We start from the raw sequence: 16,135 nt of genomic DNA on the forward strand, positions 1-16,135 counted from the left end.
TTGTATTTGAAAGCTAAAAAACAACAAACCTCAATTCCATAGTGCTCAATCATAAATCCAATATGATCTACAGACTCAATTCTTGACCGGTTGTTCTTTGAACGCAGTCCTTCCAACATATAAGTAAAAAGTTTTGAAGGTGGATATATAACACTGATAAGTTTTATTAACTCCCTCATCTTTTCACGCACTTTTTCAATGTTGTGCCCTGACTGCATAAAGATACAGAATAATGATTTTAAGAATCAGAAAATTTTGGCTGGAAAGTTTTATTAACTCCCTCATCTTTTCATGCACTTTCTCAATGTTGTGCACTGACTGCATAAAGATACAGAATAATGATTTTATTAATCAGAAAATTTTGGCCTTGTTGCCAATAGTCTTATTCCATGATTTTTTTGCGAAGATGACAGTATTTTGTGATGAATCAAAGAAAAGAAAAGAAAGAAAGAAATACACCTTCTCTATTAAGCATGGAAGCAAAATGTTAGCCTCATATTCAGTTAAAGTATAGCCCTCATTCTTCAAAGCATCCACAAACTCAGGAAGAAACTCAAGAACCTGAACTTCAAAAAAAGCATCCATTGGTTACAAACAACTTAACAGTTTCCAAAAATACAAAAGATTAGATATAATAGAAGTCCATACCTTTAACAAGCATGTTGTATTTGACTCACAGAAACGCAAGACAGTCCATCGTAAAAGTATATCTACTATTTCTGTCATCTCCTTGATATGCGAAGGTATTGCCTGGAAAATAATGAAAATACTACCCACTTATTTTACAAAATGAAATCAATGTAAATAAATAAAAAAACAAATAATGTCACACTTTACATCCTGCTGATTTCCATCATTTCAAACCGAGATGTTATTGTGCACAGTAATAATGCTGAAAACAAACCTTCTGCAACAAGTCCAGACCATCAACATGCTTCTTGAAGTCTGAACTCAATAAGCGACGATGTACATCTTCCCGAAAATGCTTCATGAGATCATTCTGCAAAGAAATGTCATAACAGTCTGCTAAGATGAATCCATAGTATAAAATCTAAAGGTTACGTGTATGATCTGCAGGTATAGACAGAAATAGACCTCTAGCTCTTGAATCTGCTCGAGACGCAGCTCTTCAAATTTATATTTCCGTGAAATAGGTCTTTCCCGGTCTTCCTGTCAGAATTACAGTTTTCAGGACCAAAAAGGCACTTGTACTGGTAGGAATATGAAGAGAAACACATTTTCTGAATGCTAACCTTATTGGTATCTTTGAGGTTGAACAAAGCTTGGCCTTGAACTGCATAGTCCTGAGCAGTGATGGCTATAGCTTGTTTTGATACCTTGCCTGGAATAGCTCTCTGTGGGTGAATTCATACAAGGAGACAAGGGAAAAATAAGCTTAATAAAGTATGAAACAAAATCTCAGACAGAACAACTATCTTCAAAGAAAATTTCCAATTAAAAACATTGACAGAAGGAAAAGTGACCGTAAAAGAGAAAATTGTCTGTGACAGCAGAACTTCCCTTCAATGATGAACTTACTGAAGGTGTTAGTCTATGAATAGATCGTGAAGATGAACGGTCTCCAGCACCATTTGCAATTGTTTTTGAATTCTTCGTTGCCAATCTTGCTCCAGCACCTATAGCCACTGCTTTTGCTGGCTCGGAATGTTCTATGTAAAAGGCAAATCTAAAAATTAATTCAAGCCAAAGCAATGAATTGTTAAGGCCGTTACAGATTTTGCAAGTGCAAAATAGCAACAAAAAAATAGTGGATACCTTGAAGCACACTTGCTGGCCTCTGGCGTTCAAGAACAGCAGTTAAGGCAGGACCTTGCAATTCTTTCACGGCCTTTGTTATCTAGTATTCAACACCACTTGACTGTGATTAGTTTCCTACTAAAAACCTGTGACCATCAGTTATTACTATAGGAAATATCAGGGAAAACTGAAATACCAATTCTTGTCCACAAACTCGGGTAATTTCAGCCAGACAAGCTTCTGCGGCTTTTCGAACCTCCACAGACTTATCCTGTAACCATCAAAAGTAGACCTCGAACATCATTAGCTTGAAGTGGAAAAGAAAGAGCTCACTACCTTAGAAAGCATTCCAGGAGGATTTATTGATGTCCAAATATTGAGAAGGCAGAAATAGAAAATAAGCAGGAAGCTTCATTATTGGTCTTACATCAGATAAATCAAAAAGTGAGACTGAAAACACTAGTCTATTGTCCATTTAATGGTAAATCCTTAATGTCTACTCAAGTCCAAATATACTTAGAAATCTTCAATCTGTATAACACGAGGTACTTATTAAAGAAAGAAACATGTATGAAATTACTATACCACATTTTACCCCTCATGTCAGAAGGGGTACATACAGAGTCTTGCAGTATATTTCACCAACACTGTAAGCCCAATGTCACAAGTCAAAACTCTTGTAACCATGTAAGGCCCTATATTAGCTGTCCTAGACCTTGTTTTGGGTCAGAAGGCCTTGGATGGGCTTACTTGAGAACTCATGTTTTAGGGGACCCTGCAATTGTAGGGGGTATCACTGTTGTATGGGCCAGTCCAGCCTGCATAAAGATGCGCCTATGTTTTAATGCAAGATTAAGTGTGGATATTGAGTCTATACCTGGCCTTGGCTTTGATGCAGTATCCCTCAGACAATACTCATTCATGGCAATCTCATACGGACCACTTTTCACATTTCCCAAGGCAGTTCACATTTCCCAATGCAAGCGGTCAAAGTCAAAAAATCATTTTGGTGTCATATTGTTCAGCTTCATGAGATGATGACATGCCACGTAAAATTTTTCCAAACAGTGAAGGCAGTTACATGTGGTAAGTTGCAGCTAGTTTCCATGTTGTAGAACAGGGTTAGTATTGGATAGTTTTGGCCCTTGGGCATGCCTTACGTCAAAAGTGGCTTACAGAAGAAGAGGAAGAAAATCCAAGTCTCAGAATCCTCAGCGCATTAGAGAACTAGCACAGGGGCATTATGACATGGACAGAGAAATGATGATGTGGCAACTCAGGGCAGGATATGGAAAATTGAAGCACGACCCAGTTCATACCAGAGCAAATTACAACAAACCCAGTTGTCATAAATGCAAAATTCATCAAGGAGTTGGAGATCTAGAGCACAGGTGGCAGTTTAGTTGCCTCTTCTAGGTCATAGCACTCCAGTAGTACAGATCCTCTTCCAATGCATCCTCCAGAAAAACGTTTATTCAGAGATTCCTCCTGCGTCCTTAGATGTTAGGGGAATGAGCTCTAGCAGATCCTGATATGCATATAGTCTTTATATTTCAGGTTCTAGTTCAATTTTTCTCCCAGATCTGCTCCCCAATATCAGTATTCAGTCTTCAGATCTTATCTTAGATCAGAGTTTTGCATTTTGTGTCTAGCTTTTTATGGGATGCGCTCTTCTGCTTGTATTTTGTATATTGTACTCAACTGTCCCATTGACCTACTTTTCCATGGCCATCTTCAGTTGAACTCTCAAACAGTGATATCAAATACTGATGTCTGTTTAAATTAGATTACCCAGGGACCAATTTGTTTGATTTTGTTCTTCCTTTTACAGCGGAAAAATTGTATTAAAGCCTGTCAAGGAAACAAACTTGAAAAATGTCCTGGAATAAATCTTTTTAAGAAAAGATATTTTTATTGAAGTCCAACAAATGATCACAGAAGTAAGGTCAATAGGATTAAAATAACACAATCTGTGTAGTACAAAGTGGGAGTGCAAAAGCAGCTCTGACATCTAAAGCTATCATCAACAAGGAAAGATTTAATATCTAAGAATCATGCCATAAAGAGCTATAAACAGCTAGGAAACTAGTCCTAGAAAGAAAGGTGTGTGTTTTATTTTTATAATATAAATAATACCATCACTAGTATGAAATGACCCATTGTCGTTATCATTGAAATATTTTAAAGAAAATGAAGAGAAAAATATGAACACCTATAACATGTCATACCTGTAGAGCAGAGGATGTTGGTTTCAAAAGTTGTACAACATCAGGTTGATCATTAAGTTTTGTAAGCTGTCTAGTGACCCAGTCAAACAGGTCTTTACGACCATCTGTGCCAAGCTTGACATCTCCCAAGGATGAAACTATATATGGGACCTGCCACACAGCATGTCAATATTTATTATACATTCACATGGATATACTTATGTCTGGACTCTGGAAGATAGCCTGTTATTTTAAATAGAATACCATCTTATCAAGTTGTACGACAGCAACCCATGAGTCCAATGCCTTAGTCACACTTTCCCTCATATGCTTTTTGTTATCAGTAAGGCATTTTAGAACATCTGAAAGTATACCCTGAACATAGCCATAAGAAAGAATTAAAAATGGCTAAAATATATTTGACTGGAAAAGAAGTTGCCCATCATCATTTCAGCTATAATAATCCAACTAGAAATTAGAAACCAAAAACCTTGCTGCTTTTCTCCACCGCAGGACCCATTGCGGTTGCAATATTTCCAATAGCAGTTAATGTGCTAATCACCAAGTTTTTATTCGAGTCAAACAAACGAGCTCTCAGAGCAACAAACAATTCCCCTGTTCAGCAAATCAAAATAGTAAATACCATAAGGAAGTCAGAAAAATTGTTTAAAAATTAGAAATACATACCATAAGCATAACTTAAATAAAAATTAAATACATAATGGAAATTAGATCCATAGAACTACCAGTTCCAGTAGGCTGAATCCGGTTATATGTTTCTAGTAGTTTGTTGACACCCTCAATTGATTCCAAACGAAGCTGCAATTACCACAAAACAATTAACTATTCTTTTTGGCATTAATTTGGTGTAGAAGTTGCAATAGAACAAGATGTCTGAATGCCTTCATAATTTTATAAGCACAAGGCAGCTCTATACCTTCCAATTAGGACTGCTCAAGTTTTTAATTAACACTGGTGAGATCTTTCCACTTATGTCTTCTCGTGGTAAGCCATCAGCACCAGATCCACAAGGTACTAAAGCAGAATCCAGTTCTTTGATGGTCTTCTTTGGAGCTGCAGCTGGTCCCTGCTTAAAAGTAATATTATAAGTTACACCTTGATAACTGTAGTCTGCTTATAAAACCAGATACTACGATAAGCATTGCACATGAAGATGTTACCTACAACATCCTATTAGTTACCCAATGCTATCCTCACCTCATAAGGATTTTTCTCAAATTCAGCATCAATTGCACTCAGGATTGCAGGCTTGACATCACCAAAATATGCCTTAATATCTGCAAATTGATAACAGTTTATTGATATAAACCTTACAGCAGTAAATCATAGAATCCAAATCATGAATGATAGGAATCTAAAAACTTATCCTATAATCAAAATCAGCTGTTTTCATATTATAATATGGATAATAGAGATGTACCAGGACCAACAAACTTATGCAATATGCCAATAAGCTTGGTTGTTGAGTTTCTTGTGGCTGCAGCACTCGATTGCAATCCAATATCTTTACAGAAATCTATTAGATCCTGGCAATCATGACAATCACAGAGATCAGCACCAAGAAAAAACGAGGGCAAAGAAGCTTTGCCTGTTTAACTGTGTTAAAACTTTAAATGGAGTATTCTAATCCAGTGGAAGTAGAATATGGAAAGAATAAAGAAAAGTTTTATAAAATGGTATAGCTGAGATATCACCTTTAACTTTATGTGAGAAGTTCCAAAATCTTCAACCGCAGTGACCATCCATAATATACCTTCACTAAGGACCTTGGGATTCTTGTGCTCTTTCATAATTTTAAAGAGCTGCAATTCATGTGTCGTCATGTTACGTGACATCTTTATCAAAACTGCAAAGTAGTTATATCTAACAATTTCATATTCAAAGAGCAGCGCTCTAACGTCAAGCAGGTATAGTTTCCCTAGCATGAAGTGTCTATGTGGAAAGTTATGTAGCCTCTATAAAAGTATTCAATTGAAAGGAGAAACAGGAAATAGTGCCATACTCTATCAAAGATAAAATTAGGACCAACAGCTTCACAAAAAGCAGTAAGGCACTTCATTGCTTGCATGCGAGTTTTGATATCAGCAACTTTCTCAGCCACACCTGAATTCAAAAAGCACTTGTCTTAGTTTACACAATCCAATTTGGTTATTTGAGCAAAAGTTGGAATTTCATTCTTCGGTTAACTCCAAGAGAGGAACTTAAAGTGAAAAATGTTACAGTTCACTGACATTTTAATGCTTGGAACCATAAGGTAGTTGTTCAGAGGAAAAACTAATGAGCTTCTCCTGGGAATTATGTTGCAGTTAAAACCAAAGAAATTATATCCATCGTTAACTACTGATTTTTAACCCTGTCAGGAGCTAGCAAATGCTGTTAACAGTAGCATGTTGTATGCAAGGCGTACCTAAAATACATAAAACAACACATCTCTTTGGAAACTTTGAAGCAGTTGAAGCAATATGTGTAACAACCTCAAGTACCTTCTGTTGAACCTGCAATTTACAATTTTAAATCATGAAACTCACTTATCTGTGCATTTCTCGAAATCACACCATTTCTTTTCAAAACATGAGCACACACAATCTGTAAATGTATATTCTTACCTGCACATTCTTTTCACTCCAGCCAGGAAGTGCACATACTAAACGGACCAATATTTCAGCGTGCTTATCAAGATCACTTAAACCTTCCACTGTCTCCTTTAAAGAGTTCATTGCTGGAGAGATAATCAAAGAATTTTCATGAATATTCAAGTAGAAATTAATTCAAGAAATAATGGACACTGAAAGTAAAATATTCCTTGGATCTAATATAAAATAATAAAATATCTAATTGATAAAACTTTAAAACAAGTTAAAATCATATTGTGATTGACTCCCATGAAAAGAGTTACAATTGATTTGAAATCATGAATGTATCAATCCATGCTAGGTAGGTTCTATTCAATGCATGTTTAGTTGGCAGGAGTTGGCCTGGTGCATGTAAAGAGTATTTGAAAGGGGATAGACCATCCATGGTAGTTTTGAGGTAAACCATTTCTGTTCTAATTCTGCTTCTGATAAACTTTGAAGATGACAAGGAAACCTCCTTCAAGGAGAATGTATTGACTGGAACAGCATTGTACACTTTCAAAAACAACTCTAAGTGCTCTTTTTCTGTATGAACAATCACTGCTACTGGCCCATAAATTGACAATTAAAAACAGCAGTAAACTTGTAGTAATATGGAAGGCATACATCTGGAAACGTGTATGCTGCTTCAAAACTTAAAATGGATAACATCATTGCGTTTGTCTTGTCGAGACCTTTCATATGATATGAAATTTGCTTCAATCTGACTCCCAGATCAAAAGATATGGTCATTTGAGGACTAGCCTATCAGATATTGCCACGTCACTCTAGCCTACCATGTGGTAGTCCAAGTCATGCACCATGTCACACCACGTGGTAGCTGTTGACCAACTCATGCCAGGTCACGAATTAACTCCTCTAGGCTCACCAAGGCCAAACTATAACATAATATATAATGTATATTCAATGCACGCGGGTGCAAGCCCTCTATGGCCATGTCACCCTGGGAATAAAATCCTAGTGGGTTCTAGCGTAGCTCCTCGTTGCAACTACCAGGGATGACCTTGCAGGGCTATGTGGTGATATACGCCTTACAATAAAGCTTGGCCACCCCCTTGAATTATACATAAAAGCATTAGGCTACGCGGCACTTGTACCCGCTAAATGGGCCCCACGCATCAAGTCACCCCGAGAATAAAATCCCAGGAGTTCTACCATGCCCTTCATCCAAAATCTCCGAGGTTCGGGGTCGGGGTGATGTCATCGATTATAAATGTCAGGGTGACATCATCATTCATCATGCACGCTATGTCATGTAACTGTGGGGCCCACTAAAGGCTCTAGGCCTCTTGCAAATCGCATAATTCTTGTTGCATGGGAAATGTGGCATTTTCCATAGTCTTTCTCCGAACATTGAAAGGCCCCATTGCCATGGTCTTTCTTCGAGCATTGAAAGGCCCCATTGCCATGGACTTTCTTCGAGCATTGAAAGGCCCCATTGCCACATCATCCCGAGGATTTGATCCTAGGAGTTCTACCTTTCTCTCCCTTCGAAACCATGGGGGAAAATGTCCTAGGGTCATCCAATGGCCCTAAGTGCTTATCCTAGGTCTTGTACAATCTATTTCTAAGTCTCTCATAGGAAGCAAAGTACCTTGTGAAGCTTTATATCATAACTTTAAGCATTCTATAAGAGGTCTTCATCCATCACCTTGCACCTTAAACCCTAGAATACCTCTCATAGTTGATCACAACCCTACCAAGACTCCTCCCATCCGTGAAAGTCCGTAAAGAGCAGGGGACATTCGCTGTGGTGACAATAGGCCATTGTCCCATTGTTAGCACCTAGTCTAGCTTTTATTCTTGTAGGGTTTCCTTTACCAAGGACTGCTAGATTTTGTGGTAACATTTCTGGTGTCATTGTCGAGGAAGAAGCAAGCCTGCCTTCCCGTGATTGAATCATTTGAAGAGGTGGTTCTTTTAACGACAAAATATATACTCTTTTGGCGACTCCTAAATTACTGGAATATGAATCCTTTAAAGGCACCATAGCTCCAAGAACTAGAGCTTCCACAAAATATATTTAAAGATATGGATAAAATACTAATACTAATGCCCATGCTGGCCCTAGCAATAATAATACTAATAACAACAACCCTAGGGCTAAGAAATGGCATCTTGCTTCATTCAAACCATTAAACTTTGATGCATTCCCTGGTGCTCCACATCCCTTGACTGATAAACACCATGAGTGATTGCCCAAGTTTGATCGAAGTGGCGTTATGAGTGCTGAGAAGTATGTTGATAATTTCATCTGGGTCATTTGCCCTAAGAATATTGATGAAGATGAAGAGGATGTTGTTATGATGTTATTTGCTTTAACATTTGAAGGAAACGTTAGGGATTGGTATGCTCGCTTGTCTCAAGGAAGCATCACTAGCTTTGATCAATTTGAAGATGTTTTCAACCATCTTAATGGAGGTATGGCTTTGGGGAAATTTCTCCAAACCGATAAGATGGAGAATGAAACTATGAAAGATTACATTCAAAGATTTGACAAGAATTTTGGACAAATTCATGATAGATTGAAACCATCCGATGACATTGTTCTAGAAAAATTTATCCAAGGTGTCAGTGGGCATTTCACATGTGTGTTGGGAGATAAAGGACTAGCCACCTTGGAAGAGGCAAAGAAAATTGTTATCAAGATAGAACGAAATATCAATCTATCTCATATTGACCTCTTCAATCATCCAAGGGTCAAGCTTCCATCTGCAAAGATTGGAGGTGATTCTAGCATGGAGGTGGTCAAAACCTTAGCAAAGAAAGTCAATGAGATGTCTACTAGTCAAAAAGTTGCCATGAATAAGCTAGTAGCCCTCAAGAAAGAAAGGAGGGATGGTTATCTTCAAAAGAATCAATTCAACAAAGAGAAATCTTTCCCAAAGAAGACTGATGAAGGAAAACATGTTCAACAAAATGTTCCAAACACCCTTTCCTCGACCAACATGGTGAGACAAGGTGACCATCCTAGTGAAGATTATGAGGAAGAACAATTTTATCAAGAAGAAAGCGAAAGCGAGGAGGAGGCTGAGCAAATGACTAATGTTGATCAATATAATCCATTTAATATACTATTGGCTAACATATACATTCATCCATGATTAGACCAGGTCAAGTGTCAAGATGAGCCAAAAGTGGAAGTTTTAGCAGCTGAGAATAGTGGAAGGTTCAAGGGGATGCAATTTTCGAAGAAAAATGACAAACAAGCCCAAGCTAGTTCAAAGGAAGGCCCCTTCTGTAATGACCCATCAAATTGTAAGAAACATAAGAATATTAGCAAGCATACAAGGCATGCATATGATAGCTACATATGCATGATCCACATGTATTCCACTAGTATACAATGTACATACAAGCTAATATGGAAAATTTCTAAGTTTTGGTTGACGAATAGATTATCGAAATAAATTCTTAACTCACCAGAATATAATAAATATATCAAGTAGGTTCATGATATGTGTACCACTCTTATATACCTATATCCTTTAATAAAACACACACACACACACACATATATATAAGACACTAAAATATAAATTAAATTTATTTAAATGATAATTAAATTAAATTTAAATAAATAAAATAATTCATTTATATGTTAAAATAAAGCAATTATTTAAAAAAAATAAAACAAATTAATTAAAATAGAAATATAAATTCCTAAATCTATAAAGGAACCATTCAACGCTTCATTTGAAAAGAGAATATAACCGCCTCTAGCCAAAAAATAAGGAAGGGTCTAGAAGGTATGGAGGCGGCAGCAAAAGGAAGCATGAGTCAGTGGAAGGGAGGACGAAGCCAACAACAAGGTGGTTGGAAGGCAGCAGATTTATACATATAAGGGATCGAAGGAGGGCTGAAGAAAGGGGGACCATTATTTTTTTACTATGGGAAATTCTTTTGAGTTTGAGAGAGATAGAGCAGGAAGTTCTAACAGAGTCACAGACATTGAGCTTGATTGTTTTTGCGGTTTTGGGCACGGGGGCCAGAAGACTTGTCTTCTGTATCTGGGGACCATATAGGTAGACCCCAGATAGGCTGGGATAAAAAAGGGCGGTTTGGTAATTGCAACAACGGGAACAACAACACTCCATAACGCCTTCAACTGATTTCCAAGTATTCTCTTGCAATTTAAATTTCCTTTAAATTCCAACTTTTGTCTGTGAAATTAGAGCTTTATATTGTTTGGTTAAAATTTGCACAGCCAAGGCTCTACACCTTCCCAGGAAAAGGCTACCCAAAGTGAGCCAAAGCATAAATCTAAGGTCAAAGAGGTTGCGTTAGACATTGATTCTGGTAGTGTTGTGGGAAAAATGACCATGCAAGTAACCATAAAAGAGATTGTGAAGCTTCCCGCCCAAAGAAGGCAGGTCAAGAAAACCTTGGGGCTTGATGATGATGATCCTATTATGCTCCAAAATATCTGTATGTTCAAAACTAATCCTAGGCATGAGCTATTCTTGTTGACATTAGCTATAAACAAGCTTCTCCTCCATAACTGCATGTTGGATTCTGGAGCCACTACAAACATTATGCCATTAAAGGTTATAAATCAATTAGAGTTAGAAATTACTAGACCGTACAAGAATGTTTGTGGTTTTGAATCTAGATCCATCGTTGTGTATGGGCTTATTAAAGATCTCAAGGTTACCCTAGCTCGAAACAAAGATATATTTGTGTTAATGGATGTTGTTGTGATTGATATTCCCAATGTGTGGGGCATGTTGTTATCTAGAAAGTGGGGCACATCTATAGGTGGCCAATTGCAAATGAACCTATCATATGCTACCATTCCCCAACCTGATGGAACCCCATTCATCTTATATAGGGAACCCCAACTCCCCATTCATGTTGAGGATTTAGATCCCTTTCCATATCCCAATCAACAACCTAAGACAAGACACCTAGGTAAGCCATCTGAGCCCATTGATCTTTCCCCTCCTCAAGAAATGTCTCCTAAAAACTTAAAAGACCTTCCTCAAAACCACCAAAACCTAAGAAGTAATGTGTCCCTAAAACTAAGAAGGAGCCCCAAGTTAGAGAGGTGGTTTTAGTGGGTGATCACCTTGTTCCTGTCAAGATCCATGGGAAGGTTGGTGTTGGATATTATTATATAGCTAATCTTGATGGTGAACTTTGGCCCTCACCAGTCAAAGCTAACCTCATCATCCCTTTCCTAGACATGTGACACTACAGGTTTTACATAGTAGTGTAGGATGCATTGCATATTGATTTTGCATAACTAACATCATCATATCTTGTTCTCATGCTAGATTATACTACATTTAGATCAGATTTTCATCTTAGAATAGATTTACTTTTATGTATGGATTTATTACTTGATGAAAAACATGGGCGATAAAGTATGCCCAATCCACATGCTTCCAATAGTTGTCTTGTGATGTGCAGCATACAAGTCTGCATCCTAGGAGATTGTTGGAGTTCTTATGACCTCCCTACTCAAGTACATGGATCATGCACTCTATGGTGAGTTCATGTCCCAGTTGGAGCTAGATGTTACCCAACAAAAGTGGGTACCTCTAGGAAAAGTTCTCCTATTCATCTTCTTCCAACCGGCAACCAACAACCCTTGAAAACCGCACGGTAGTCGATGTGATGTGCCACTTTACCTCTGCTCCCTGCATCAGTTGTATGTTTCATAGCCCATTTTTCAAGAGCATGTGTTAGAAGGTGGGCAATGCAACCCAAAAGGTATGTTTTTTATTGTGCAGTCGGGTGCTTATGCTTGTTTTTCATTTGGGTATCTTGTGCATGGACTATTGGGTGACTTGGAAAAAGGAAGGCCTTTGACTGTGGTTTTGTTCCCTCACCTTAAATGGGGGGTTAATCTTCAATCCTGGTCCCACAAGATCTCCCCTATTGGCCTATGTCCTTAGGAAGGGCACTAATTGGGAAACCTCGATTTTGGTAGCATGGTCTCGTTTTCCCGTTCCTTACTTTTCACTCCCCTCCACACATTACAAGCCTTATTCCACCATTTCCCTTCTCTGGGTCCATAGGGCACTAGCACACCCCCTCCCCTTGTCCACATCTCTGGGTGTGAGACCCATTTTAACAAATTAACCAGAATCTAGAATTGTGCCCTAAATTTTAAAACTAAACCAAAACATTCCATAACAAATTGTTAGGGTCCAACCCTAACCCTCTTATTTATGTAATAGGGCCGAGTCATAGTTATAGTTAGTTAAAGAGTCAATAAAGTCCATATTAATAATTGTAAGTGACCCACATTTAAAGAAAGGGACCACGGTTAGTTGCAAATGGGCCATGGTATTAGATAGATGGTATTAAGAGAACCATGGTACTGACCCATGGTATTGCATGTATGAATCCTATATAAAGGATAGAAACTCCCCATTGAGGAGCGTCATGTCTTATTTTGTAATCGAGCCCTGCTCTATTGGAGGTTGCCCCCTCGAAGAGGCAAGTGAACATTGCTTTCATCTCTGAATAATAAAATACATGTTATTTCTCATTTTGTTCTGTGTTCTCGGTTATGTTTTTTCATATCTTTGGTATTTTGGTATCTTCTCGCAGGTCAAGAGCATAACAAGTGGTATCAAAGCACTTTCCAAGGCCGGTGGTATCTCCAATTTTAACAGATTTTTTTTTTTGGCTAGAGACGTGTTTCGATGTCTTTAAACCACGAGATCTGCTGTTGAGTGCATAAACCTGCTAATTTGGGGAGGCATGCATGCAGGAAATACAAGAGGTGGTCACGCTTGTTGGACTCCCTTGTAAGCCTTGTGGGTACCCCTTCGAGTAGTAGCGCATTAGACAGAACCACGCACGGACTGTCTTCCACGTACCCTCTGGGTATATCGGAAGCCCCCTAGGCACCTAAAACCTCGCCGCAGATAAACTGTCGGCCATCTTGCTGCTACAATACACCAAGAATAGCACTCGGGGAGATTACTTGCGCGTACGATAGGGTAGTCGGGTAGTACGGCTAAGGGTACGGTTGATCCTCCTTAGTTAGTGCCCTAGAAGATTGGGCCGAGTACTACTGTTGAACCCTTATGTATATTGCGATTTGTAGTACTTGACACTCCTTGCGCCCATAGTTTCCTCGTCTCTCTGACGATCGCCCATCATCTTCTTTGCCAGATCAGATCTAGCAGGTTGGGTTCTATCGCCGCCGCAACAATCAGACCCACCTGTTCAGGGTCCACTGCCACAATACCATTCAGATCTAGCAGCTGGGTTTTTGTCGCTGCCATAGTCCTACTCACATTCTGTAGTTGAGGGTTTCGCAAACAGATCTGACCATTTGTGCACGGAGGCTTGTGGCTACTATACCCTGGGGCAATCTCGCAGGGCATTGGGTAGGATTAACTTTTTTGGAAATTGAATACTGCAGTATTGATAAGCGGGGAGTAAAACTCCTTTCGGAGTGAATAAAAAAAAGTCTGAGGCCCTCCCGAGACGCTTATAAGAGACTTAGCCCATAAGAATCAGGACGACGAGCTGAGCGAGGTGGTATCATTCACTTGTCAGCTTCAATTTTCGGGTGGTCCCAAATTTTTTCACAGTGACGACAAGTGACCCAGATTTGTGTATGGTAGAAACCAGAGCTCAAGCTATGGCTAATGAGAAGATGGGGTCCCTTGAAAAATGCTTGGAGGAATTAACGAGGCAGATCCAAACATTACACGGCACATTCACAAAGGGCAAGTCGGAGTTACAATCGGAGACATATGGTTTTAATGAAGACCATGAAGGAGAATCTAGCCATCATCTTCACTTCCATGGAAATCACCAACATTCCCACCCTCGACCACCCAAGCTGGACATGTACAAATTTGATGGCTCTAATCCGGCAATATGGCTATCACAAATGGACCAATATTTCACTCTGAATCACATCAGAGATGATGAGACTAAGCTACGTGTGGGAGGCCTTTACTTGGACCAAGAAAGATGGCAATGGTGGCAGTGGCATCAAAAATGCTATCCAAGGACAATTACTTGGCAGACGTTCGCAAAATCCATTTGTGATCGCTTTGAATGGGAATCGAATTTTTTGGGTTGTCTTACTAAGCTTAGACAGACGGGCACAGTAAATGACTATATTACAGCCTTTAAGGCATTAGCCTTTTGCACATCAGGTCTGGCAGATGAATTCTACTTGGAATGTTTTATAAGTGGTCTCAAAGACGCCATCCAAGCCCATGTTCGGATGCACCACCCACCCACATGGATGGAAGCTTGCACAAAGGCTATCGAAGTGGAACGTGCTTTAGCGGCCCAGTCGCCTCGTCCAAATTTCATAGCCAAGGGACACCCCACCCAGGCTCAGGGCACTACCCAAACACTTAAGGTTCAAAAGGTGTCACCCGCAGAAATGGCTGAAAGAAGAAAGCAAGGATTGTGTTACTATTGTGATGACAAATACTCCCTGGGGCATAAATGCAAGGAACCCAAATTCTTTCAAATTGATGCTACTGATCACAGTTCATTTGAGGAAGCCCCACCCTTTGAGGGACCAGAGGAGGAAGATGAGGACAACCAACAGGACAATGAGCTCCCAGCTACACCAGAAGAACCAGTTATCTCACTCCATGCTTTGGCAGGCATTTCTTCTCCCCAAACTCTCAAAATCAGAGGTTTTATTAAACATCGCCCTGTAGTAGTATTGATTGATAGTGGCAGCACGCATAACTTTATCCATCAAAGAGTCGCAGAAGCTGTGCATTGTTTTGTCAGAGCAGTCTCTAATTTCCAAGTCTAGATTGCTGATGGGGGGACAATGAAATGTGAAGGCCGCTGTGAAAATATCAAACTTCACATGGGAGATTACCGTGCGACATTGTCTTGGGCGCTGAATGGCTCCACACACTCGGCCCAATCACAATGGATTTCCAGGAGTTATATATGAGCTTTAAGTAGAATGACCACACACATACCCTCCGCGGACTCCAGGCAGGTACTCCTTCTATCATTAGCTTGCATCGGATGGAAAAGTTGTTAAAAAAGGGCCACCATGGAGTTATCGCCCAATTTAATGCCATCTAGGCCTTCGAGCCCACTACTCTTCATATTCATCTTGAGATGCAACAAGTCTTAAACAACCATCCGCAGGTCTTTGACAAACCTCATGAGCTTCCACCCTCTAGAGGGGAACATGATCATAGCATTACTTTGGTCCTAGGGGCACAACCACCGAATGTGCGCCCATATAGATACCCTTTCGCCCAAAAGAATGAAATTGAAAAAATCATCAAGGAACTCCTAGAAGCCGGTGTCATTCGTCCTAGCATCAGTCCTTATTCATCGCCTGTGGTCATGGTGCTCAAGAAAGATGGGGAATGGCGCATGTGTCCAGACTTCAGGGCCCTCAACAAGCTGACGGTCAAAGATAAATTCCCCATCCCGGTTGTTGATGATTTGCTGGATGAACTAAATGGGGCTCAATTCTTTACTAAGCTAGATCTTCGCTCGGGCTATCACCAAATACGCATGAAAGAAGTAGACATTCCAAAGACTGCTTTC

At 39.4% G+C, this 16,135-nt stretch overlaps 1 protein-coding gene across 1 annotated transcript in view; it reads right to left on the minus strand.

The window, feature by feature from the left end:
* The window catches only part of LOC149224891 (protein MOR1-like), a 251,649-nt gene that overhangs the window by 53,998 nt on the left and 181,516 nt on the right, over positions 1-16,135 (minus strand). The window contains exons 19-38 of the mRNA XM_089386325.1: positions 6,593-6,705; positions 6,394-6,481; positions 5,989-6,089; positions 5,681-5,788; positions 5,407-5,512; positions 5,184-5,263; positions 4,903-5,052; positions 4,712-4,784; positions 4,456-4,580; positions 4,230-4,340; positions 3,987-4,136; positions 1,955-2,029; positions 1,777-1,858; positions 1,540-1,670; positions 1,254-1,355; positions 1,096-1,170; positions 905-1,000; positions 649-750; positions 460-561; positions 30-212 (exon numbers count right to left, since the gene is read on the minus strand). Coding sequence (XP_089242451.1) covers positions 30-212; positions 460-561; positions 649-750; positions 905-1,000; positions 1,096-1,170; positions 1,254-1,355; positions 1,540-1,670; positions 1,777-1,858; positions 1,955-2,029; positions 3,987-4,136; positions 4,230-4,340; positions 4,456-4,580; positions 4,712-4,784; positions 4,903-5,052; positions 5,184-5,263; positions 5,407-5,512; positions 5,681-5,788; positions 5,989-6,089; positions 6,394-6,481; positions 6,593-6,705 — 2,153 coding nt within the window. The remainder of the gene's footprint in view (positions 1-29; positions 213-459; positions 562-648; positions 751-904; positions 1,001-1,095; positions 1,171-1,253; positions 1,356-1,539; positions 1,671-1,776; positions 1,859-1,954; positions 2,030-3,986; positions 4,137-4,229; positions 4,341-4,455; positions 4,581-4,711; positions 4,785-4,902; positions 5,053-5,183; positions 5,264-5,406; positions 5,513-5,680; positions 5,789-5,988; positions 6,090-6,393; positions 6,482-6,592; positions 6,706-16,135) is intronic.

This window comes from Pinus tabuliformis, chromosome Q (genome assembly GCF_031772625.1).
Source record: "Pinus tabuliformis cultivar Carrire ecotype Pingquan chromosome Q, CPIR1, whole genome shotgun sequence".
Lineage (NCBI taxonomy): Eukaryota > Viridiplantae > Streptophyta > Pinopsida > Pinales > Pinaceae > Pinus > Pinus tabuliformis.